General features: G+C 42.5%; 1 protein-coding gene across 1 annotated transcript in view; it reads right to left on the bottom strand.

The window, feature by feature from the left end:
• The window catches only part of myo3a (myosin IIIA), a 33,253-nt gene extending 8,148 nt beyond the window's left edge, over window positions 1-25,105 (bottom strand). Inside the window, exons 1-31 of the mRNA XM_088401692.1 lie at window positions 25,010-25,105; window positions 23,470-23,653; window positions 23,105-23,239; window positions 18,097-18,201; window positions 17,647-17,746; window positions 14,186-14,262; window positions 12,891-13,036; window positions 10,930-10,995; window positions 10,579-10,734; window positions 10,424-10,465; window positions 9,582-9,672; window positions 9,188-9,304; window positions 8,391-8,495; window positions 8,225-8,308; window positions 7,532-7,734; window positions 7,295-7,393; window positions 6,509-6,623; window positions 5,709-5,835; window positions 5,422-5,632; window positions 5,186-5,333; window positions 4,356-4,509; window positions 4,202-4,290; window positions 3,589-3,718; window positions 3,294-3,376; window positions 3,094-3,135; window positions 2,275-2,352; window positions 1,273-1,478; window positions 1,091-1,202; window positions 373-535; window positions 218-298; window positions 30-153 (exon numbers count right to left, since the gene is read on the bottom strand). Coding sequence (XP_088257818.1) covers window positions 30-153; window positions 218-298; window positions 373-535; window positions 1,091-1,202; window positions 1,273-1,478; window positions 2,275-2,352; window positions 3,094-3,135; window positions 3,294-3,376; window positions 3,589-3,718; window positions 4,202-4,290; window positions 4,356-4,509; window positions 5,186-5,333; window positions 5,422-5,632; window positions 5,709-5,835; window positions 6,509-6,623; window positions 7,295-7,393; window positions 7,532-7,734; window positions 8,225-8,308; window positions 8,391-8,495; window positions 9,188-9,304; window positions 9,582-9,672; window positions 10,424-10,465; window positions 10,579-10,734; window positions 10,930-10,995; window positions 12,891-13,036; window positions 14,186-14,262; window positions 17,647-17,746; window positions 18,097-18,201; window positions 23,105-23,239; window positions 23,470-23,637 — 3,557 coding nt within the window. The 5' untranslated portion in view covers window positions 23,638-23,653; window positions 25,010-25,105. The remainder of the gene's footprint in view (window positions 1-29; window positions 154-217; window positions 299-372; window positions 536-1,090; window positions 1,203-1,272; window positions 1,479-2,274; window positions 2,353-3,093; window positions 3,136-3,293; window positions 3,377-3,588; window positions 3,719-4,201; window positions 4,291-4,355; window positions 4,510-5,185; window positions 5,334-5,421; window positions 5,633-5,708; window positions 5,836-6,508; window positions 6,624-7,294; window positions 7,394-7,531; window positions 7,735-8,224; window positions 8,309-8,390; window positions 8,496-9,187; window positions 9,305-9,581; window positions 9,673-10,423; window positions 10,466-10,578; window positions 10,735-10,929; window positions 10,996-12,890; window positions 13,037-14,185; window positions 14,263-17,646; window positions 17,747-18,096; window positions 18,202-23,104; window positions 23,240-23,469; window positions 23,654-25,009) is intronic.
• Window positions 25,106-25,334: the final 229 nt, after the last annotated feature.

Here is a 25,334-nt window from a genome sequence, read left to right as displayed (position 1 = left end):
GACAAAAATGACTGGTTTAATTTTCACACCGTTTCCTTTTGAAACTCTTCCTGTCTTTGTGCCCTCTGTAGTGTGCCTGAATCTTGCTTGCGGCTCGGTGCTTTTGCTCCACCAACTCCTTGAACTTCTTTTTGGCAAGATAGCCTCTGCAGACTAACGGTACCACACATGACAATCGCAGGAAAATGCGCTTCATCCCATTCCAGGTGGCTCTTACCGGCTTGGAACTGTACCACAAAGGTCTCCACTTTCTTCTTGTCATCGGAGACTCGCTTTCGCACTTGATAGCCTCTGTAAGCTGGACATGAAAGCGGAAGAATGACGGAACGCTAATGAACGCTAAGGGGGTAGAGGTCATGAAAGCCGACTGACCCGATTGCAGCACCAGAGCGCTGCGCTCTCGCTCCTTCAACAGTCGGCGGTAGCGTCTGGAGCCCAGCCAGCCTCGGACGCAGGCCTGGAGCAGCACGATGCGCTGCGTGGCCTGCTGTACCATTAGATTCAGATGCTCCACGTGGTAGTACTTGAGAAAAACCTAGATGAAACAAAATTAGTGTGACATTTTCAATCAAACCTTATGCTTTGTTTGCAAGAAGGTTTTTTTTAGCCCACTGCTAAAATATAATGCAGAATGCCATTGGCAGGCTAACAGAATTAAGTATAAATGTAGTGATTAACTCATTCAATCCCAAAGACGTATTTTTACGTTTTTACAGTCCAGACATTCAATCCCAGATACTAGTTTACACTTTACAGTCTAGACATTCTATATTCTGCTTGAAAATTCTGACAAAAATGACAATACATATCCATCTTAATACTTAAATAAAGGCACACGCATTTTTGTGAGGGAGGCTCTTGTGAGGTACTTCATGTTATAATTAATTTACTTCTAATTTGAAAGGTAAAATGTATTGTTGCTCTGATGTCATTAAGAAGCATGGATATAGATTTGTGGTGTGCTGAACTTTTATTTGGCAAATAAATAGCATAACCTCTGCCTTATACAGTATTTGATAGCATGTGGATATGAAGATGTTTTCAAGTTTTTGACTTGACTGGAACTGTACAATATCCTAACGACTACTACCTTTGTCTTGCCCATGGCCCAGTTCTCCAACTTGGCTTTCTCCAAGATGGTAGCGCACGTCTCGGGAGTGACGGCGGGCTCCTCGTCAGCACGAAATGCCACCATGTGATACCTGCAACAACCAATCGTCATCAGTCGGACGCGAAACGAGCGCCCGGTCGAGAACGGGCGTCAGGGGGGACCTCTTGAGGAAATTAGCGAAGGGGATGCGGTGCGAGTAGCCCTGCCGACGGATCTTGGCCGTCTCCAGGATTCCCGTGTAGCGCAGCTGGATCAGAACCTTCTCCCTGTCGAACTTATTGGGTTGCCTGTCGTTGTTGGGTTTGATGCAGCGCACAAAGTGGGGTTGCCCCGCCACCATCTTGGATAGAAGATCCATCAGGGAGTACTAAAAGGAGAAGGCAAAAGTTATAGACAAATATGACCTGATGAAAGCTCATGACAGAAGTATTTCGTACCTCCCCTACACCTCGTACCGCCCGTGCGAGAGTAAATACACTCCGACCTTTCCCATATCTTTTAGTTTCATTTTGGTTCCGAAGTTGAGGAGGAGAAATTTTGCATCGAGTCGGCCAAGCAAGGCCAAGTAAACAGCAATGTTTCATTTATTACTTTGTTTTACTGTAGAAAAAGCCAAAGCGGAGAAAATGTGTGTTTGGAAGCACAGCCGGACAATCAACATAATTCATCCGCAGGCACAACTATCGTTATAAATACTGGGTTCCCACAGGTATTGATTTAATAGGAGGAATGCGTGTTAGTGAGAGTGGTGGCTTGACACTGTTTTGCATTTTAATATCAGTACAACAGGGCTGTTTTTGACCCTGTTATTCACTCCATTAGTATTGTCTCTATCATCCTCGAGCCTCATGGGGATGAGCAGTGAAGATGACGGATGGATGATTGTTGCGATGCCGGCTGGCATTGAACGACGTCATGAAGGGGGCGAGGCAGCCACACGGTGAAAGGTGCCGCTTCAGTAAACAGGATGTTTCACTTCCTGGTTAGTTACTATATAACTCATATGTAATTTATAGGTATATATTTACATGTGAAATGTGTAAAAAAACAGCAAGAGCTAGGCCCTTTAATACAAATAAAATACATTTAAAAAAGCAAGGTTTCCAAAAGATCAGTGTTGTGACTAAGAATTGTAAAATGAGTGAATATGGATTTCATCTTACTCTGAAGTAGGAAGCAACAGTCTGCGTTCTCATGTTGGTGGTCTCTCGAGGATGGTAGGGCGCATCGGCGTCAACTGGCTAGATGAATAAAAATAACATTTGTCAAAAAATAGTGATAATAATAATAACCATTTGTAGTTTATTGTCCAAGTTTTAAAACATCACATGAACTGGCTCGGTGATTTGATTAGCACAGCGGGCTAATATAGCATTACCAAGCCTTTTTTATTATTTTTTTTAATGGCATTCAGTGAACCCCTATTTATTGCCAGTATACATTTCAATTGAAGGTGGATTTAAAAAAAAAAACAAAAAACCCAGCCAATCACCATCTGATATTGTACAGTGGCAGCGAGAGACGACACATCAAGGAAACATTTTTTGTCAGCCGTCAGCTCAAAATTGCCAGAAGGCTGCAAAAGATACGCGCAAAAAGCAGAAAGCGCACAACAAAAGAGCTGATTTGCTTTTGGAAATCCAGCAAGCTCAACATGACAGTGAGCCAAATGCGAGGACATGTTCTTTAACCCTTGAGCAGTATTGTGTCCATTTTTTTGGACAAATTCTTCAACATCATTCTTGCAGTAATTTAGCCAAGGAATGGCACTGATAACTAATTTGGTGGTGCCGTTTCAAGCTTTGACATGATGTCACCACCTGGGTGAAATTTCAGCTCCCTGGTGTCTTATTTCAATGCTTTCTCTTTGATCAAAGGATTGGGAAAAATACTGCACAAGGATTATGGGCAGAGAATACTGGGTGTAGGGTGCGAAGCAATTTTTTATAAATAGAAAGGAAATAAGTGAAATGAATTGTTACCTCAGTGAAAGTAAAGGAACTGTACAAGGTAAGCACGCCCATCTTTACCGCAGAAATGCAGCAACAGCGGGGGAGGAAAAAGGGGGAGAAACAAATCAGAAGCTTTCACTTTTAGTTTGGAAAATAAAGCAAACGACTGAGAAGTGGAAAACGAAAAAACCTTTTGTGGCGAAATAATGCAGAATCGAGTGCGCTAGTACCTTGGCGAAAGTGAGGGTGCGCGTAGGGGTGCGGGGGGTGAGGAGGGTGTTGATGGCTTTGCCTTTGGTATGGGCGAGGTTGCCTGGGGAAATTGTGAAAATGAAGGTACTTTAGTGGGTACGTGAGATTTTAGCAGGGTTTCTGCAAGTATCAGCAAACCTAATGCCTTTCGATGCTTTGACAAGAACAATATAGTTTACTTTTCAAATTAAGAGCAAACTAAATGGAACATGAAACAAGACAAATGTCACTAAAATCCAAATTGAAATTCAACATTTTAGCAACTGTACTCACCTGTTTTGGTGAGGGGATGGGTGACAAGTTTGCGAACCAGCTCGTTCTCCGAGGACCTGAGCAGGAGGACGATATCCGCCGACAGCGTGTCTCGATTCTTGGCCAGGAAGCCCGCGGCATTGTAGATCACCTGAAATTTTGGATTGCAGGTGTCAAAAAATCATGAGAATTGTTTTCACACCTAATAATATTGTGAAATTCTTTTGTGGAGCACCCCAAGGCTTGCAACGAGGTCCCCATTTGTTCAGCTCATTCTACATTTACTATTTACATAAATGTTTTCTTCTTCAAAAATAAAAACATTACAGTATGGACAGGGGCATTGTTAGAAATTTTTTTTTTCAAGTATTTTGCGAGAGGATGGTCTAAAACTGACTGATAGCTGGTAATCCAGTACCAAAGTAATTAACTATTTAGGTATTGAAGTACAAAAGTAACAATTTTAGGTACTGAGGTAATGGATTACTTTAGGGAAAAAGGAATTAATTACTAAAGTAATTGAGTTGATTAATACCAGCCATTTTTAGACACTGCTTTATCAAAACTTGAAAAAAAAAAAAAAAAAATTATGAAAAATGAATTAAAAGTAGCCGCCTACAATATCTTAACGTACCTTTCCAGCATAGTGATGAATCCCAAAACCCAGGTCGATTCTCTTTGGCCTCCAGAAGCTTTTGGTCTTGAGGTTATCTTGAAATTTCTCTGCAAAGATCGGGCTTACGTGAGAAACCGAGGAGAGATTTGGGAAATTCCGAGGAGGAACCCACCGACGAGCGTCCGATCGGTGGCCCGCGGGAAGCGACTCTCCTCGTCCAAGAGGGACAGCATGCCCATCGGCTTCTGCAAGAACAGATCCAGCAGCGGCCGGTTGTCCTCGTACTCGATGACGCGGGCGTCCACGTCCTCGTTCAGGTACTCGTCCTGCACGCGAGCCGGAGATCTCACTCGCTCCGTGTCCCCTTATATCAGTGCTTCTCAAATATGATCCCAGGAAAAAGGCTTTGTTTTCGCGAAAAGTTTTCTCTTTTCTAGGGGGGCGTGGCAAAATATAGTTGAGAAACACCGCCTTATATTAAGAACCAATCGACTTGCTAGCGCACGAGCTCTGCCGCAATAATGAAAAAAGGTTTGATCCGGCTGGGCACGAATAGATGAGCGATGCATTTCCAACGAAGCCGCTAACAAGTCCCTTCTGCTCAAGTGTATATGGTGACAGTATAGGACAAATGTATGTCTGGGCCCGGCGCCAACAAGAAGCCCCAAGAGTGGATTTCAAATCTATTGCTTGGCGTCCCCCCACCTAATTGAGCCTCGTTTAGGCTGATTTATAGGCGCTCTCCGGGGGTGAGAGCAAATAATTTAACATTAACAAACCGTTCTCTGCCCTCCCCCGGGGGCGCCCCATCCCCCTCGACTCCCCCCCCCCGTGAGCCCCGCTCTGTGGCCAATGAAAAGGCAGAGTACTTTTTAACATTTGTTCAAGGACTCCAAATGACTCATTTTTATGTTCATTAACCCCAGCCTATTTGAGAGCCTCCTCGAGCCCCAAAAAATATGATAAATATCTGTGTTTATTATATATATGCATGGACGCTACCTGCTCCCAGGCGAAGATGTGCTGGTTAAAATAAAATTGGATCTGCTCGTTAGCGATGTTGATGCACAGCTGCTCAAAGGAGTTCCTCTTGAAGTTCTCAAAGCCGAAGATGTCCAGGATGCCGATGTTCAAGCCCTTGTCGTCCTCCCTAGGGGACGGAGGTCGGTCAGCGGATGAAATCCAGGGGGCGGGGGCGGGGGCGGGGGCGGGGGCGGGGGCGGGGGCGGGGGGCTCACCCCAGTTGGCCGTCGGGCCGCAGCAGCGCGTTGATTCGGTTGACGATCCAGCTGAAGAGGCGACCGTAGAGCGCCTTGCTCATGGCGTCCCTCACCTCCGCCGCCTTCTCCACCGTGTTGGGCCGGACGATGGTCTCGCCCCGGGCCACCACGCAGTGGGAGGTCAAGGCTTCCTGGAGCTCGTCCGAGCGGATGCACAGCAAGGACGCCACTGGGGCCAGGGTCAAAAAAAAAAAAAAAGTCAATAACCGCGCTCATCTAGCGGTGAATGCAAGTGTCTTGCTGACCGTTTTCCAGGATGGACATATTGGCGATGTTGCTCTTGTCCGTCTGGTGCTCGGAGACCACCGGCGAGAACTCGATGTCGCCCGAGTTGAGGATGGCCGCCAAGGTGCTGTACACGCTGCCCAGCTCCTGCAATGCAACTTCATTCAAAACGCTGCTAAAAGATTAGACGGCACCGCATTATATGGCACATAGAATAGAAGCTACAGTTGGGGTTGCATTATGCGCTAAAGCGTATGTCAATAAACCAACCAGATGAGTCAGACAAACTTTATTAAAATACAATCGGATATGAAGAATAAAGATAATTTGTGGAAAGTCCCATCTGAAGAAAAAAATAACTCTTGATTACATTAAAAAAAAATATATTGCTTTGTTGATTTAAAAACAGTTTCCATATTTATTTGACAAAATCACGCTTTCTTTTACAAAAACTCAGGTTTTTACCCCCCATATAAATTACCTCTAATTGGAGCAGATCAGGTTTCAAACATGTTCAGTTTTAACACACAAAAATGAAAACTCGCAGTTTATGCTCTGTATAAGGCGCACCCTATTATAAGGCGCACCGTCAGCTTTTGACAAAATTGAAGGCTTTTATAGTACGGAAAATACGGTCAAAAATCAGTATCGCTATCTCTAGTTTAGCTTGAAAGTTCCTACGGCATTGAATTTTTCTCCCGTCAAATCCAAAATCAATCAGCGATTCATTAGCCAGCGCGGCGCAAGTGAGAGCGCTTTTGTCCTTTTGGACGTTCCTTGTCGAAAAGGCGGCCGTAGGTTGCGGGGGAGCCACGTTTACCTCCAGGGAGAATCCGATGACTTTGAAACACTGCTCCACTGCGTCAAAGTGCTCCTTGTAGGAGGTGTTGCTCACAATGTCGGGCCCCAGTTTAATGTGCTCGTTACACAGATACCTGCGCGCCACACAGGAAGCGTCGGGAGAGGGAAATTACAGTGGTTAAACGTCTATTTGTGTCCACGTCCTTTGCTTTTTTTTTCCACCAGTCATTTAAACAGTCCATATATGGGGAATTAAAAAAAAAACAAACTCTTTGGTTAGAAAAAACACAATTATGGGTCAAAAAAAAAGAACTAACCCAGTATTGGTGCCAATGTGATCTATTTTTTTTAGGTTGTTTTAGGAAAAACAAACCAGTAAAGTTAAGTCAAATTGCTTTTTTTTTTTTAATCTGAAATTATTAGTTATTTTTAAGCCAGGGTGCTAAATTACTTTAGCACATTAAGTAGTCATTTAATTTAGTAGTTAATTACCTAAGGAAAAACAGGCACTGTAGCACATAATTCCCCAAAGTAATTGTTTATTTTTTAAAAACCACCAAAGGTAATCAATTATTTTACTATTTAATTACCTAAAGTAACTGATAATTACCAATGGTAATTGATTATTTAGTACTGGCCACTTTTAGAGCATCCTTCAGCTAAACACTTGAATAAAATGGAAAGAAATGGAAAGTAGCAACTCGGATTGAATGCGATCTCTTAAAAAAACTGAAAAACAAGTCTTTGGGAATGAATGAGTTAAAAAAAAAAGGTAAAAATATAGCTATGGTATTGAAAGAGGTACTTTGGTGTTTTGCTGTCAGACAGTTTATAGTGGGCCAGCTTCTTCCTGTCAGCCAGGCCTGCATAGATGTAGTAGAAGATGTGGAAGTTCTTCTCGCCCCTGTGGAAACATACAAGCATCACGAACATCGACATAAATCCCCGCCAATTAGAAATGAATTACTCGGAGTAATCGGGCTCCGAAAATACGGTCCACTCAAAGCAAACTAAACTATATCCGCCCAAAAGTAATATTTACACAGCCTGATGGATGACCCGGGATTTCTCCAGCAGGTACTCGGATATCTTGGCGCCCACCACCGTTCCTCCAGCGCTGAATTTCATTTCCAGGTACTTGCCGAAACGACTGGAGTTGTCGTTGATGGCCGTGCAGGCGTTTCCGAAGGCCTCCACCAGGCTGTTGAGCAGCAGGATCTTCTCCTGGAGGGATTGGTTGTTGGCCTGGAGAAGAAAAAGAAGCGCTGGCAACATTTGCCTGGATTTGACTTCAAGAGAGACTTCAACTGGATTTGTTTACAACATCTAGTCTAAACATGAGACTGTGAGTAATCCTGCGTTTGTGGAATATGAATTAGGCAGCAAAATTAATCCGTTTTACGATCCATCTCAGGGGGCGGCCATTTTGCCTCTTGCTGTCAATTGAACACAATAATATTCAGAATAATGATAAATTGTATTTGTATTGGACTTTTTGCTTGTTTTACTAAGACTAATTTGAATGCAAAGAAAAGATTTTATTTCACACCAAAATCAGTGAGGCAAAGTAATCGAGTACAAATACTCCATTACTATTTATTTTTCAAAATTTACGGTATTTATACACTGTAGTTGACATGACTAAAAAAAAAACGATTTTACTTTGAATAACTAAGTACATTTCGGAACTAGTACTTCAACAATACTCGAGTACTTTTTCCACCGCCTTCCTCACCTTGCCCAAGAGGGTGAGCTGCTGCACGAGCAAGTGGGCGCTTTCCGTTTTCCCCGCTCCGCTCTCGCCGCTGATCACGATGCACTGCGTGCGGGTTGCGTCCCGTCACTTCAAACGGCAAAATACGCTTGGGGGGGGGGGGGGGGGGGGGGGGGGGGGGCGTCACCTGATCGGAATTGTACGACACCATGGACTGGTAGGCGATGTCGGCCACGGCGAAGATGTGCGGCGGGTTGGCCGTCCGCTTTGCACCCACGTACATTTTACTGTACTATCGAGACATGAGGAGAGAAAACTGATCAATTGATTCACATCTGCAATACATTTTGGTCCACAATTACCGCATTTTCCGCACTATAAGGCGCACCTAAAAGCCTTAATTTTATTTAAGAAATATAATGGTGCGCCTTATAATCCGGTGCGCCTTATATACGGATCAATATTGAGATGAACTGATACAGTAATCTTTACCTGTTTCTTTTGTGTGTTTACAGTTGAACAAGGTTGAGAGTTTACAGTAATTATTTGAGTTATTATTGTTATTACTTTGAGTATTACTATATTGCGATTGAAAAATTTTAAATTATGTCATTCATTGAGGGTGCGCCTTATAATCCGGTGCGCCTTATATATGGAAAAAGTTTTAAAATGTCATTAATTGAGGGTGCGCCTTATAATCCGGTGCGCCTTATATATGGAAAAAGTTTTAAAATGTCATTAATTGAGGGTGCGCCTTATAGTCCGGTGCGCCTTGTATATGGAAAAGGTTTTAAAATATGTCGTCAATTGAGGGTGCGCCTTATAATCCGGTGCGCCTTATAGTGTGGAAAATACGTTACACATTGTCTCAAATATAGAGTATGAATACATATTTTACAAATTCTGGTACTTTCATACGCATTTGCGGATTTCATTTTCCACGGGGGGTTTTCGGTTCCCATTAAGAGCGTAAAAGGAGGGAACCTGAGGAGCGTAAATGTTCATTTTGTGGAAGGGGTTGACGGCGATGAGGATGTCGCCCACGTAGGTGTAGATCTGATCTCGGACGTAGCGTTCCTGCAGCTGCTCGCTGACCGAATCCTGCAAAAGAAACCAAGGATCGGTGAGAGTCACGTCCCGAGAAAAACAAGCGCTTTGGACTGCAAATTCATTTGCAATCTGTTATCTTCGATTCGAAAAAAATGGGAGCGACATGGAGGCTCTCACGATGAAGGATGACGCAAATATCCGCCGGGCCGTATCTATCATCCACAGTCATGATAAATGGCTTTCGCGTCAAAGACGACGCTTGGAATTCTGACATTAAACGTGCATCAGCGTGACGGGAAAAATGACAGCCAACGCAATTTTTCGCTACCTCGTCGAGAACTTCCAAAGCGGCGAGATCGTCACCCTCATCCCGATCCGTCTTCGTGTTGCTGCCTTTTTTGGTATGGATGCGTTCATGCCTGCGACGTGCAACAAGATTGCAACAAAAATGTGATTACCTATCAGATTACACACAAAATTCCTTAACATCCTTTACATACGTACGATTAAATTTTTTCGTGTAATCCCATGAGAAGATATAAAAAAATGTTTACCTTCATGCGAGTGATGTACTGACACTGTAGATGACGAAATCTGATTGCCATCTCAAACCGTGTCAAGTGATATCTTTGATCGTGCTTTTTCTGTAGTATTAGCATGCACACAATGATATTTGGAAGTTTTAATCTTATGTAAAATATTTTTTTTATCAAATTAATAAATAAAATTATACGTATAAAATGAACACACAAATTTACATCTAACTCAATGAATACTTAATTTTTATTTTTTTACAACTATATTTTTTTAGCGTTTCTCATTTCTATTTAATAGTTTCTCCATAAATTGACACCTTGAACACATATATAATTTTTTTTTTTTACAGGTGGATTGTCTCATGGTAGCTAACAACAAAACAAAACAAACAAACAACCGAACCAAAACTGCAAATAAAGCACAGCGGACTATGAGCCACAGGGCTCAAATCATAAGAAAAAAGTTGCGTCTGATATTCTGAAAAATACGTAGAAAGAAAACCTGTCGTCAGTATGAGTCGGACCAACGACAATCGTGTCACCGATCATATAATTGAACTAAAGATTCTATCTAGTACTTTTATAAAAGTCTCTACATGGGGTGACGACACATCTGCAGCAGAAGTTTTGTTACCTTTCATTACTGTCTCTGCTTCTGTCTGTTTTTCCGTGATGGCTTAAAATAACAGAAACATGATCATTGCATCGTCTGTGTTGAAATAAGCGCTTCATAACGCTCTAATCGTCAGGCCGCTGATTCTTTTCCGATTTCTGAACGGAGGACAGTACCTTGTCTTCTCAACCGCTCCTATTTGCTGGTTGAGATCGATAAGTTCAATGAGTTGTTTCTGCAGCATTTTCTCCTTGCCCGCAGTCTGCCTGATGAAGACGTGCCGGAGGAGGTCCGCCACGTTCGGGCGCAGCTCGAAGTCCTTGATGAGACACCTGCGGGACCGACCGCATTACGAGTAGGGCAAGTATCGAAAATTGTGCTTGTAATGGGAAAAAGAAAAAAGCATTTAGCCAGAATCTTCCTTTCACTTGTTCCTTCAAATTTGCTTGTGACTTGCGTCAAATACAAAGAAGACTAAAAGACAGTTTTAGTTTTCTCGCCTAAGTCCGAAAGAAATCCTCACTCACTTGCCGATGAAGTCGTTAAAGTTATCAGACCACAACTCGGGTTGCTGGAGGGTGGGCGGAGGGTTTCTGTTCAAATAAACAAACTCAGTCACATAAAGGCAAATTTAACCCTTGCGCGGTATATTTTGGTTATTTTCTTCCACGTCATTCTCATTGTATTTTAGCCAAGGAATGGCAGACATCTGCTAGGTATCATAACTAAATGGTTTCAACTTTGGCACGTTGTCACTATCCGGGTGAGATTTCAGCTCCCTAGCGCCAATGCTTTCCCTTTAACGTTAAAAGCCGAAATACCACATGAGGGTTTAGCGCGTTTTAATGTTCCAATGTGTTTAAATCTTGTGGGAAAGGTAAAACTATTTATAAAATGATCACTCCCGGTTCCGTGTATAATCACATACATGCGCCGTTGATTTCAGTGTAACCAAAAGCCTCTGTGGGGAGAAAGGGCAGCTAATTTACAGCAATTTCTACTCCGGTTGTACAAGTAGCGCAGGTGCGGGCGGCGGGCCCACCATAATGCACGCGGGGGGCTTTTTCACCCCGCCTGCGAAGACGGCGCTAAATTGGCCTAACGAGCGGAAGGGCTGCTTCTATTTAATCACACGACGTGTCCAAAGGAGACGTCAGGAGCTCTTAAGAGCTCCTTTCTTATCGGCGAGAAAAACGCCCACCGGTGAATGAAAATGAGGCGGCCGTCTTGTTTTTACAGCCACCGCTCACAACACTCGATTCATTTGCTTTGTGCGGCACGATCCCGCGCGCTAATGTTGCCAAAAGCTAAAAGCCACGGGTGAAGATTAGCGCTGCACAACGGGCTGGAACGTTCGCCGTCAATTTGGGTTCTCGGTTAAGAGCATTTTAAGGTTCTTTAAAAAAAAAGTTAATAGTGAATTACACACACGGGGGGAATAAAAGACTGTCAATTAAGCGGGGCGGGTGATGGTGGTGACATGAAAGCCTCGAGTGCGTCCACCGCCAAGCTTGATGAAATAAAAGCGGAGAGGTGACGAGCTGAAGCCTGAAGGTCCAACGCAGCCGTCACAGAGAGTCGGCCAAAGCGGCGTGACGCGCGGGAGTCACGCAGCAAGCACATTTGTGTGTATGGGTTTGTGTGTGTACCCTTGGTTTTATCTACAAGGTTTTAGGAATTGTGGGGACCATTTTGGTAGACCCCCGCAAGTTCAGATCTCATTTTGAGAGTCAAGACTTGGGTTTGATTTGGTTGAGGTTAGAGTCAGAGTTCGGCAATCTGTTTTAATGCTTGAGGTTAAGGTTAAAGGCTAGGAAATGCATTAAGTCAACGGCATGTCCTCATTATCATAGAAAACCCACCCGTGTGTGCGACCTCGGTTTTTGCTACATGCTGGGGAGAAAATCCTGGGTTATACGGTCTTTGTGGGGACTTCTTAGACTTGTAGGGATCATCTTAGTGGACCCCACAAGATCAGACCTCTTTTTGAGGGTCTCGGTTTCTCAAGTATAGGTTTGAACTAGGTTAGGGTTAAGGTTAAGGTAAGAGTGAGGGTTACGCAATCTTTTGTAATGGTTAAGGTTAGAGTTAGGGGCTAAGAAATGGATTATGGCAATATGATGTCCCCACTATGATAGAACCCCCCGTACATGTGTGTGTGTGAGTGCGCGTGTGTGTGAGAGAGCATGTGACAGCGAGCTGCACCGTGAAACTGGCAGTGACAGCGAAGTGCTCACGGGGCTTTCACGCAGTCACCAAGCCATGCGACAAAACTGCCCACAAATCACCGGTGCTGACAAAAAAAAACAAGCGCGGATAATTTGTTCCTGTACTTAAATTGACGTCTCAGATATCAGTGCATGAGTGTCTGATTTTCTGACAATAGTCAATTTCTCCCCAAAAACATGATAGCTTCAAGGACAATCAGAACGCTTCGGAATAATATTGGCGATAATATACGACAGCAACAGGGTGGGCGGCGGTTCACCGGGGTATTTTGAAGAGCGCTCTCATTGGATGGAGCTCAGAAAGGGGCGGGTCTCCGTCGCCTAGCTCGATGGCGGTGATGCCAAGGGACCAGACGTCGCAGCGGGCATCGTAGGTGGAGTCCAGTTGCTGTTCACATGCTATCACCTAGAAAAATAAATACACACACACACACACACACACACACACACACACACACACACACACATACATATATGTATATATTTTTATATATATATTATATACATACAGATATATACACACACACACACACACACACACACACACACACACACACACACACACACATATATATATATATATACACACATATACATACATATATACACACATACACACATATACATATATATTAGTAACAGGAAAGAGTACAAGTACTGCGAATAAGTGAGTTTTAAATAGCTGCGGTACAAAAACAATGTGACTAACATCGTAAGTACACTCATAATGGTGAGTCTTACAAAAAAATATAACACAATAACTGTTCTGTTGCAAATTTAAGCCTATTATATTGTAAGACTTACCACAAAAGATTAATAGTTAAGCAAGGCAAATAAATGTTGCCATACCCCACAAGAAGAAGGAATTATTTCATCCTGCGTTTCCAGGTGGACTTCATTCAATGCTTTCTTGGAGGTTTTGTGGACGACGAGCGTCCGATTCAAATCAGACTAAAACCCGGCGAAGACAAAGTCCGGCAGGCTGTGTTGCGACGCATTTGCACAGCATGCAAAATCGTCTTACAGCCAATGTAAACTAAAGTGCCTGTTTGTGAATTACGTAATTCAATAGGTAGTATTAGGACGCACGTTTATTTTTTGTTCTTTGTGACAGGAAGGTAAAAATTTGTATTTGAAATTTGTTTACTTTAAAATACTCGTATTTACTTTATACTGAAGCTAACAACTGTTTCTCGATTACATGTTAGCATTAAGCTAGCAGACTTTTGCCATTCCAAATGATGTGGTTTAGATTTTGTTTATGAATACAAAATGTTTAATTATTTTCCTGGAGGCACAATTTGTACAAGTAGCAACTGTTTAGACCTGTAAAATTACCCTACCATGGATGCTAACATTGTTAGCCTGTCTAGGTTTATGCTAGCATAACAATCGCAGACTTTACTCAAAATGATAATGTTTGTTGAATATTTTGAAGCTGAAAATATGCTGTATACTTTTCTCTGTCTGCTTTACAGACACCTTCAACTCATAGTGATAAATAAATGTGCTCCGAAGGCTAATGTGGCGGAAAGCCAAGAGAGGGAAAACGCACCTCGGGCGCCATCCAAAAGGGCGTTCCGACTGAAGTGTTTCTCCTCAGGCGAGTGTTGGTCAGCTGGGCGGAAACACCTGCCGGGGAGCACACACACACACACACACACACACGCAAGAAGATGTCTTACAGCGAAGGGAAATCAGTTACTATGGAAACCAAGAAAAGAAAACAATTGCATGCAATCCTTAAGGAACATTTGACATGCAAATGATGTCTTGCTTTAAATTGCAAAATGGAACAACCTTTTCAAGAAAACTTGAAACCATGTGGTTGGAGTTCTGTTTTATTAAGTCGTAGAGCACCTTCAACGGCACAATATAAATGTATAATCATAATGCCTCATTCACTGCCATTGACGGATATATACGTTGTTTAAAGGTTTCGAAAAAAAAATTGTTAACATCTATTCAATGCTGCAGGTATCCAAGATGCGAATAGGCTGATCTAATGTTAGCCTTTTGTCTACTACAAGTCCCACAATGTATAAAAAGAACTTTGCATTATGGGTGTCAGGCTAAGCCACTCAGTTAAGTCATTGAAAGGCTTGAAAATGTCCTAAGTTGTACGCTAGCACCCCCTGGTGGTTTTGGGGTCTCAACACAAAATTTTCTATTGCACCCTGTTCACAAGTTGACGTTGAAAGGATTAACGCAACAATCGGTAGAAATGCATGATGAAACATTAGGTTTCCAATATATTCAAAATTGACAACATTTCCCATTTTAATTGGCAGTAAACGAGCCCAACATGGGCTAAATTTGACACCTATTGGGTGCACCTCTCGACCTCACATTTTCAAGCATTTAGAAAGGATGGCATATTGAAAGGCGACATGTTTGGACAATCTATGCAATATTTTAGCAGTGTATTTTTTTGTGTGTTTTTCCTTTGATATCCCTCATCAAAAACATCTAAAAGCCCGTCAAAATTTCCCCCAGGGATTAAACTGAAAATTAAATGAAGAAAATATTTTAAATTATTGCTAAGAGTTACCGTTTTAAAGCACCGCTATCTTTCAGGATATTAACATTATCACTCTCCTCCTGACTAATAATTTCTTCATGTTCGGTGGGCCGGATTAAAAAGCTCAACGGGCCGCATTTGGCCCCCAAGCTGTAGTTTCATTAAGGTCATCAAAACGTGCTAATCAGTTGACTTCAATATCATTTTTTTCCCGACTAATACCAGCTCTTTTGATCCGTAAACCTTCGTTTCACAAAGACAAAACAGATGAAACCTAAAATTAAAGCTGGTGTGATAACGTGTGATTGCTATACAGTATACAATAAATACATAATCATCATGCAGATTTACCATAACGGTTCATTAGAATATTCATAAGCCCCCTCCATTTCTATTTTGTGCAGTTGTGGTGATGAGTCACAACGGGGGCTCTATACGCTCCTCCAACCGGGTTGGGCGGGGGCGGGAAGATTAATCCCTCCGTGACGCAGTTCGGCGCCCGCCCGACCAAACGCTCACGTTTGGTTTCTCCCTGCTGACTCGCAATGTCCTGACCGGCTGCGATTGGACGCCACCGGTTGCAGATAAGCGTCAGTTCTGTCAAGCTCCTCTGGCCGCACGACTGACGCCGCTCCATTTTCAGGCCCTCGCAGGTACGAGACAAACCCCCATGATGCAGCGCCTTATCGGCCCACTTGACTGCCCGCCGGCGTCCTTGATGAAGGACGACGCATTGGAGGCGTCGCAATTGCCGCGCGTGATTGTGCGCCCCCCCACCCAAAAAAATCTATTTTACTGCAAGCGAACATTGTGAATATTTCACCCAGCAAGGGCCTGAATATCAATGCTAGCCAAACATGCTAAAATGCTAACAGTGTTTTCAGGGAGATAAGGGCGCTTTTGACAGTTCTTTTTTTTATGCAGTCGAAAAAAATGATCACATTTTCCACAGCCATTCTTAAATTCTCAATCCTAACCTTTATTATGCAGAGAACAAAACGTAAATTAGCATTGTTGCTTCAGTAATTATGAATACATTTTCAAACGGATGTTATTTTAAAACATATGATAGCACACAACAAAACAAAACACTTTAAGGTTGCAACTAATAATTATTTTACATTTTTGGTCAAATAATCAATTAATTATATCTTAAAATAATTTTCAATTCTATCATTTTAATGAGAGTCGGAAAATAGAAAACTTTTTTTGAAGATTATGAATCAAATATCGTTTGGCCAGAAATGCCAGAAAGTAGGTAAAAATATTGATAGTTGTTTTTCAAAGACGACGTTTGCAAAACCTTATTTTAATTTCACATCCTGCTTTCACAGAGGACGAAATAAATTAAAGAAAATTTGCCCTGAAGAGACTTTAAACTAAATGAAATCCCACTAGCTTAATGCTAACATATAATGCAAAATATCATAGAGAGGAAAACTGAAATTTGCATGGATTATATGGTAATAAAACAATACTGTAAAAGTATCAATTTTTTGCCTTGGCATTGTGGGAGCAACAACAATGAGTGAAATCAATTGGGGACCTTCTCTGCCTCTTTTTGCTCTGAACTACAACAAACCAGTAGACCTCATTGCTAGCAAGCACTTTTCTGGGCACAACGGGGTACAACGTAGAAGACGCACAACTTGAAATTTGCCTCTATGCCGTAAAAAATTATATATATATATATATATATATATATATATATGTATATATATATATATAAAAAAAACGCTTCAAAATGATGTGTTACGCAGAGGCATACGGCTTGACTGTACTTGATGTACTTCAAGATGAGTGAATGCCAAAGCGCTTGGCAAAACTCCTCCGCATTTCTGGCACTAGCGCTGCAAACTTTTCCCATAAGCCTCGGAGAGTAGGATGAGTGACTCTCGGAAATGCTTTTTTCTAGCAACTTCACATATTAAGAGATTCCATTAAGCTGCGTTTACATCGCTCTCACACAAGCACAAGGGGGTTTTCTATCATAGTGGGGACATCTCATTGAAATATTGCATTTCCTAGTCCCTAAACTTAAACATTACAACAGATTGCCGAAGCATAACGCAGTGGTTGTTAACCTTGTTGGCGCGCAAATCAGCAGAATCTCCGCCGAACCCCGCAGACCGACTCGCCAAACCCTTAGGGTTCGGTCGAGGTTAGGGCCTAACCTTAAGAAAACTTGCTCAAAAAAAAGGTCCACCAAATAGTCCCCAAACGTCCAAGAGGTCCCCACAAAGATCATGAATTCGGGATTTGGTCCCCGCATTGCTGCAAAAACCAAGAGTGCATACACACACACGCACACGTTGTTATTTGTATGTTCCGGGGGCGAAAAGCTTTTAAGATTAAATGCAAACCTACACATGCTTACAAATGGGCAGCTTTTACTTGGAATGAAAAAAGGGAACTGCCTTTGTTTTTTTATTAAGTCTACCATGTTCCCAGCTATCAGGAAGTCTCATGTGATGCCTTTAGGGTGCGTCACGTACCAAAGTCCACCAGTTTGATGCCCCCGTACGTGGTCAGCAGGATGTTGTTGCCTTTGACGTCCCTGTGGATGGTGTGATTGACATGCAGGTGCTGGAGACCCTATCAAAACACAGGTGGGGGTTTTTTTTAGGCACCTGACCGTGGGGATGCTTGTTTTTATCTTCTGTCCAGAGACGATATAATATTGTAATATTTGTTGTTATTTGTAAGACAATCCAGTTCATTGGTACAGTGGTTCACAGATTTTAACAGGGTTTCTGGAAATCGGCAAATCTAATTTTACGTGTTTTCATGCCGTGGCGGGAACAGTTGAACTTTCTTTTCAAATTAAGAGCAAATGAAATGGAACAGCAAGCAATTTCTTTCTCAGTGTTATCTCTACAGTGTCAAAGGGCAGACTCGTACACGGGCATTGAAAAGCGTTTACATTGAGGTGTTTGAAAGCTCACCATGAGGGCCTCATGCAGGATGAAGGCAATTATGGCTTCGTCCATGCGCTCCCCCCTCTTCAACATGCCTTTGGCCAAATCCGTCACCGAGCCGCCATTGCAAAGCTAAAAAAAGAGACATTGCAGGCTTAGGAAGGATTTTCAACGTTCCAAAAATGTCCTCAAAAAAAAAATCTCAAAACATTCACCTTTAAATTCTCGCTTTAAGGGTTCCAAAACTTTTGATGAATTCTCAGTTTTTCACCCAAAAATTTACCATTCATTTCCAATGGGAGAATAGACATTTCACATTTATTTTCCCCTTAGGAATATTCTGAAAATTCATTTTCTCAAAAATAAACGTCAATTTTCCGCCCCAAAAAAGTCACCATTCATTCCCAATGGAAAATTTGATTTCACATTTAAATCTTTCTCCTTTCACATTAAAAAAAAAAAATGCAATTCAGCGCTTGTGATCAAATCTGGGCCATCTCTCAGAAGCATCAGGTGGGCCCGAGCAGGCGATTTTGACGCCAAGATGGGACAAAGTTGTTCTTTAGCCGCTTATCTTTTTTCCGGGCGGCTTAGTGGGAGGAGAAGAAAGTCCAAATCTGATGACGAGGCGGCCTAAATATTCCACATGGCCGTGCGTTTGTCGCTATTGTGCCACGGCGCCGTCAACCGCAAGCCGCCCACCCTCTTGCAAAATGACGGAAAATGACCCCTTTGGTTGCCGTGGAAACGATAATACCCCCCATTTAGAGCTTGTTTTTTTTTTTGGGGGGGGGGATGCTGAAGGTGAAAGGGAAAATAAGACGCTTGGATCACGGCGCAGGGAGGCGGAACAGAAATGGTGAAAAATTGCGCGTTTGTTTTGTCAACACGTCGGCGCGCGCGCTCGGCATTTCAATGAGCGTCTTCAGCTGGGAAACGGCAAACTTTCCTCCAGCTCGTTATGTGTTCTTTTATAATTACAAGCATTTGCCGCTCTTGAACAACAAAAGCGTAATTAGACCGTACATGTGCTGGGTGAAGCTAGCGAGGAGAAAATCTATTTCCTGGAACGCTATTACGAAGCAGAAAGCAAAATTCAAACCTGTAATCCTGTTTTAAAATTCACAAGATAGTTTGGAACTTTTTTAACCCTGATTTAAAACCTTAAGCAGATTTTCAATCTTAAAACCATAACCTTATAACTTATAACTCGTAAGAAACGCTAAACCTAGCTTGAAGGGCTAAATTGAGACAATAAACAGGCTAGAAATTTTAAAAGCTTAAAACCCATATTAGAAAACCTAACCCAAATTTTAAACGCTGAACCTGGCTTGAAACCTAAATTTGAATTTTGCAGTATCTTAAAACCGTATCCTGCAAGCCATACCCAGACATGAAAACATGTCCTAAACAGCAATTGAAAATCCGTTTTGAAAAGTTAATCCTGTCTTGAAATGCATGATCCTGAGTTGCCGACATAAATTGAAAAACGCAAAACAAAGGGTGAAAAATAATTATTTGAACTCTGTATATTCATTATTTTATTGATTATTGATTGATTATTTTAGCTAATTGATGGCACGCCGGTAGTGTGATAACTATTTGAATTTTTGACATATCGTCACCATCTGGGTGAAATTTCAGCTCCCTGACACCTTCTTTCAATGCTTTCCTTTTGATGTAAAATGCCTTTGATGTCGAGATCAGTTTTATAATAAACTTATTTTTAAGGAGTGTTAAATCGATAACCCCTTTTTTCCCCAATTATTTTAATTTATGGCTGATTTTTGTGCGTGTCCGATTCGCTTTTGGCTCAAAGTCGACCCGTTTGCCCGAAAGTTCGGCGGCCCGCAGACGGCGCATCTTAAAAGCCGAAGCGCATATTTTCCGTGTCCAATCAGATGGATCGGGCGCCGGTTTCAGTCATGCAAATGCGGCGGCGGTCCATCAAAGTGGCGCGAGCGGATGACTCACCCGACTTTGATGAGCGTGTTTATTTTAACTGCATTTTTGAACCCTAACTCATTTTTTTCATGGCCGCGCACCTTTTTGAAAGGCCGGCCTGGAAGCTTTGCCTCCTTTTGTGATACGCGCATGTAAATCATCGGGTTTTGATTTCTGATTACAGAATAAAAGCGGGGCCCCGTGGCCGCTTTCTTTGAAGCACTTTGCAGCTGCCCGCCCGCTCAATTGGAGTGCACGGGACACATGAAAGTGCGCCGCTCTCATCCCGCTTCGTGAATGAGGAAAGAAAAGTGGAGGATGCGGCTCGTTCCTAATGAGCGGGCTGCATTTGCCTCGGTTCAAATTACGCTTTAGGAGGGGAGGGGGAGGGGGGGGAAGCCATAAAGAGAAGAAGGGGATAGTATCCATGGAGAGCTAGCGAGCAAATCCTCCTCATCGCTAAACGTCATGTGCATGCACTCCAGCCCCCCCCCCCCCCCCCCCCCCCCCCCCCATCCTTCAGCCAAAGGCAGGAAATTCAGACACGGGATTAAACTATAGCAGATTTAGCGAAAGTTTGGGGAGGAAACATGCAAATGAGGCAGAGAAGCTGTGCAAATTGACAGTAAAAATAACAAAAGCGACATTGAGCGTTTTATTTTAAGGGAATGGTTGCGCAATGGATTTAGCTTCTATTCTAGTGCATGAGAAAAAAAATGTGAGTAAGATACAAATTTCAGAGCATAAGCCGCGACTTTTTTCTCATGATTTGAGACCTGGGCTTTATAATCCAGTGGGGTTTATAAAATTTCTTTCTAGTGCATGAGAAAAAAATGTGAGTAAGATAAATACCGTAAATTTCAGAGCATAAACCGCAACTTTTTTCTTATGATTTGAGACCTGGGCTTTATAATCCAGTGGGGTTTATAAAGTTTCTTTCTAGTGCATGAGAAAAAAATGTGAGTAAGATAAATACCGTGAATTTCAGAGCATAAACCGCAACTTTTTTCTCATGATTTGAGACCTGCACTTTATAATCCAATGGGGCTTAGAACGTTTTTTTTGTTGTTGTTTGTTTAGTAGCCACCAGGGGGCAATGATATATAGAGCTAATATTTCGTTTCAATAAAAGAGAAAAATTGGTTTCACACAAAAAACCTTCCAACTTAACTGTTTAAATGTCGTATTGGTTTTGTACAAGGTTTTAGTCTCTCTCTCTACACAAATGTGTTTGACTGTAAATCACCTGGAAAATATCAAACTGGGCAACGACATTTCCTTGGCAGAGGTAACCAACAAATACCACACAGATAAAAGCCATTACAGGCTTACACCAACAAAAGCGCAACCAGAACAAGACTAAGACATTTTCAAGCGAATCATGTAGATTTAACATCATATTTGCCGTCGTCATCAATCAAGTTGATCAGCTGTCCGCAGGGTGATTTATTAGCTCAGACGAGAAGAAAAGGAAAAACAAATAAAAGCAACATCTCCCCGGCCGTGTGTGTTTGTGCTCCCAGCTTGACCTCCATTACAGTTTTGACATTTGGCGGCGGCGGCGGCGGCGGCGGGGGATGAAATATGAGAGATGAAGACGCGCAAGGCGGGAGGGACGTCTCCTTTAGTTGCGCAAAACATCAATGCGCAAACATCACAGGTCTTTCGACGAGATCGACGGCTCCGTTCTGACTGGCCATTATGCACATTTTTCATTCAAGATAATGTTTTCTTTAAACCCCCTGTTCGATTTGATCGAATAATGTCCCCGGGTCATTTTGACCCGAGGCCTATTTAGTCATCCAAACTTGTCAGAAATGCGCAAAATCCAAATCCGATATTTTCTTTAACCAGTGATTTATGTTAATTTCTCAAAAACAGAAATAATACATCCGGGTCAGTATGACCCAGGGGTGTGAATATGTATCTAACAGTGTCAATTTTTTTTTTTTTTTTTTAAATTTGGAAACACACTCACAAAGTAAAGACAATATTTAATGTATATTTGCGTTTCATATTTGTTCATCTGGAACGGTATTAACATATTGGGTCAAATTAACCAGGGATGAAGTTTAATTACCCAGATGTTTCAGAATTTTTTTTTGGGGGGGGTGGGGGGGGGGGGGGTGTAATCCTGCCAACTGACAAATATTATTATTCCCTTTTGACCCCCTCAGAAAAGCAAGAATATTCTGGGGTCAATATGACCCAAGCGTGTGAATATGTATCCAAAAGTGTCAAAACTCACACTCACAAAATAAAGACAATAATTCATGCTGGGGGGGGGGGCATCTATGGTAAGTCAAGAAACAGCATAATGAGTGGTTATAACAAAATAGTCCTGGATAATAAAGAATCAAATATATAAAAACGACGCATTCACTACCATTGACAGGTATAAACTGCAACTAAAATCAAATCCATTTCAATTTCTGCCCTACGTTCCACAATCGACTCAACAGGGAAGCAATGACATACGAGAGACCCCCCTCCCATGAAAGCACTGCCGCCGTGCCAACTGGCTTGCAATCAAATCCCGCAGGTGGCCGACAGGTCGACTCTGCCACTCGCATCCTTACCTCCACCCCCCGCCGGGCTTAGCCTTACGTAATCGGCAGCCAGCTATAAGCGGAGCGGCGCAAACTTGGCCAGACGCGGCACCAGCAACAATCAGACCTTTAATCGCCGCGCTTTCGCCCGTCTGCACGCCGCCGGGCAAATGTCAAGCCGGGCCGCCAAGAATCGAGGCCACGGCCGCAACGGGACTACCAGTGCTAAAATTTCGTCACATTTCGTCATTTTAGAATGTTTACGGCATACAGACAACTAGAAGTGCAAAATGGCAATATAGAAATAGGAGTGTCTCACAGTCAGTCCTGCATGCATCCGCTCACACCCCACCCCCTCCCCCACCACATACATGTCACATACATGAAATTGGGGTAGGCGTTGCTGTTACGTGACTTTCCTGTGACGGTCTTTCGGGGATAAAAAAAATGTAAACCGTGACGTTTGAACACTATTGGTTAAAATGACGAATATTATACTAAATATTAAACTAGCCAAAAACTAGCTAGGGAGCATTAGTCACCTCCAGCACGAGCCACAGCTGATCTCCACATTTCACATCCTTCTTGTAGAACATCCCGTAGAATTTGACGACATTTGCGTGGTCGGAAAGAGCCTTGAGGATGTTGTATTCAGCCTCGATCTCCTCGTCGATATCCTGCAAAACAACGCGGCTTTTTGATCGTTTTGGGCTCATTTCCTTCCACATTTTTCTCCCAGTATTTTAGCCAATGGACGGCATACTCCTTGTAGTGTGGTAACTAAGTGGTCGTGTCATTTTGAACTTCAAACCATCTGGGTGAAATTTCAGCTCCCTGGTGCCTTCTATCGCTTCTTTCCATTGGACAAAATACTGCAACTGTAATGATCACAGATGGGAGCGCTCACGTGAATCGGATCCAAAATCTTGACGGCGGCTTTGCTTCCGTCCTCCTTGTTGAGCACCTTGTAAACTTTGCCGTAGGTCCCCTTCCCGATAGTCTCGATGATCTCCCAGGTGTCGGTGGGATCCGGGAAGTTGTCGAAAACGATCGATTTCCCAGATTGTGGAAACATTTTGAGGAGGGATCTCCTGCGCAAGAACAAAAGAAATCTTCTGAAGCGACCGTCAAATGCAAATTGGCTGAAAAACGCATGGAGGGCTGTCCAAAAGTTGTCTTTGGAAAAGACATGTTCTCCTGCGGTTGTGTTTGGGGAATTAACCTAGAAGCACATCAGCTGTAAATAGAGGATAATCCCCCGGCAGATGCACAGTTGGGGGTTGAATTAGGAGCTTCGGGGTGACACGTTTCCACGCTTTTATTCCATCACTGAACACGACAATATCCAAAAGTGCTGGCGCCAAACACGAGAACATCGTCAACTACAACTGGGGGTCACTGACGTGTTTGAAATTTATATATATATATATATAGTAACTGTGGTTACTATAGTACTTGGATTTTTAAAGTAATAGATTACTTTCATGCTTAATTATCCAAGTATCCAAAGTAATAACTTAGTACCTGCCTTATATAGAACCCTTTTCAGTCAAAAAAAAAAAAAAAAAAGCATCAATTCCTGGGACTGAATGTCTGGATGTAAAAACACGTAAAAATCCGTCTTTGGGATTGAATGGGTGAATTAGAGATTAACGCGAAGGGCTGCTGGTTTGGAAATAAATGTGCTTAAATGACAATGAATGATGTTATTAATAGGGTTTGGTGATAAATACATTCATTCATAAAGACGTTTATTTACGTTTCTTTAAGGAGTCTCAACATTAAATGAAAGGTATACATTTAGTTCAGACTGATTTAAAATCAGTAGATTTACATCACTGAAAAAAAATTCCTTTAAAATGTTTATCGTGCATAATAGAATTAAAATGGTTTAAAATCATAATTGTCCTGAGAGACTTTTTTCAGGCAATTATCTTGTGATTTACATACATTCTAATAAGCCATTTATGATATTCATTCATATGAAGACACTGATTTCTCCCAACACAGAAAAGCAACACTTTATTTCTATAAATTCTAATACTAAATGTTTACCTTTTTACCCTACCTATCTTACCGCCATTCGGTGACCTCTGACCTTCAATAAAAGTGGAAACGAACGGGGTCTCGGCTCATGTGTAGGACGAAGTTAAAAGTATGTGGAAAAAGTACGTAGAAAAGCACTTGTTTTTAGGGATGTAAGGAGACACCGGTGCTTAGCGTCCTCTGTGAGATTAGCTAGCATAGCTTCCTGCTCACGCCACCATAACACACACAAAAATAGGGAAAAAAAAACACACCAATAGGTTCCTTGTCTGACTCTTATGCCGTTAACTCTGGGAACAAATGAAATCCGTGAATGCTAAAGCCGCCTTGCATCCCGGCAGCTAAAAAGCAAGTCAATCACAAAAGCGCAAGAGCGGCACAAAAGCGAGACGCTAACTTACACGCTTGTCCGAACAGCCCCATTTGGACAGCGAGCGGGCCCGTTCCTGGCGGCTCGGCCCGGGAGCGAGGAAACCGGCTAATCTGACGGCGAGCGAGGCCACCATTGGAAAGTAGGAGGCGCGCTGGGATTAGCGGGAATTAGCCACTGTTGCGGCATGAGCCTTTCCCCATATAGACGACCATTCATTCCCAAAGGAAAGCTGGTTAGGCTGCCTCACACCAGCGGCATTTTTCTCTTGTTTTAGGACAATATTTCCACATTTATTGGTGCCTTGATGTAAGCATGACTTGAATTAATTCCGTTAGCATGCTCAGCTATCGAAG

Source organism: Hippichthys cyanospilos, chromosome 19 (assembly GCF_059441005.1).
Source record: "Hippichthys cyanospilos isolate Australia breed blue-spotted pipefish chromosome 19, RoL_Hcya_1.0, whole genome shotgun sequence".
NCBI lineage: Eukaryota > Metazoa > Chordata > Actinopteri > Syngnathiformes > Syngnathidae > Hippichthys > Hippichthys cyanospilos.
The sequence above is the reverse complement of the archived record's forward strand: the minus strand, read 5'-3'. Positions and strand labels throughout refer to the sequence as shown.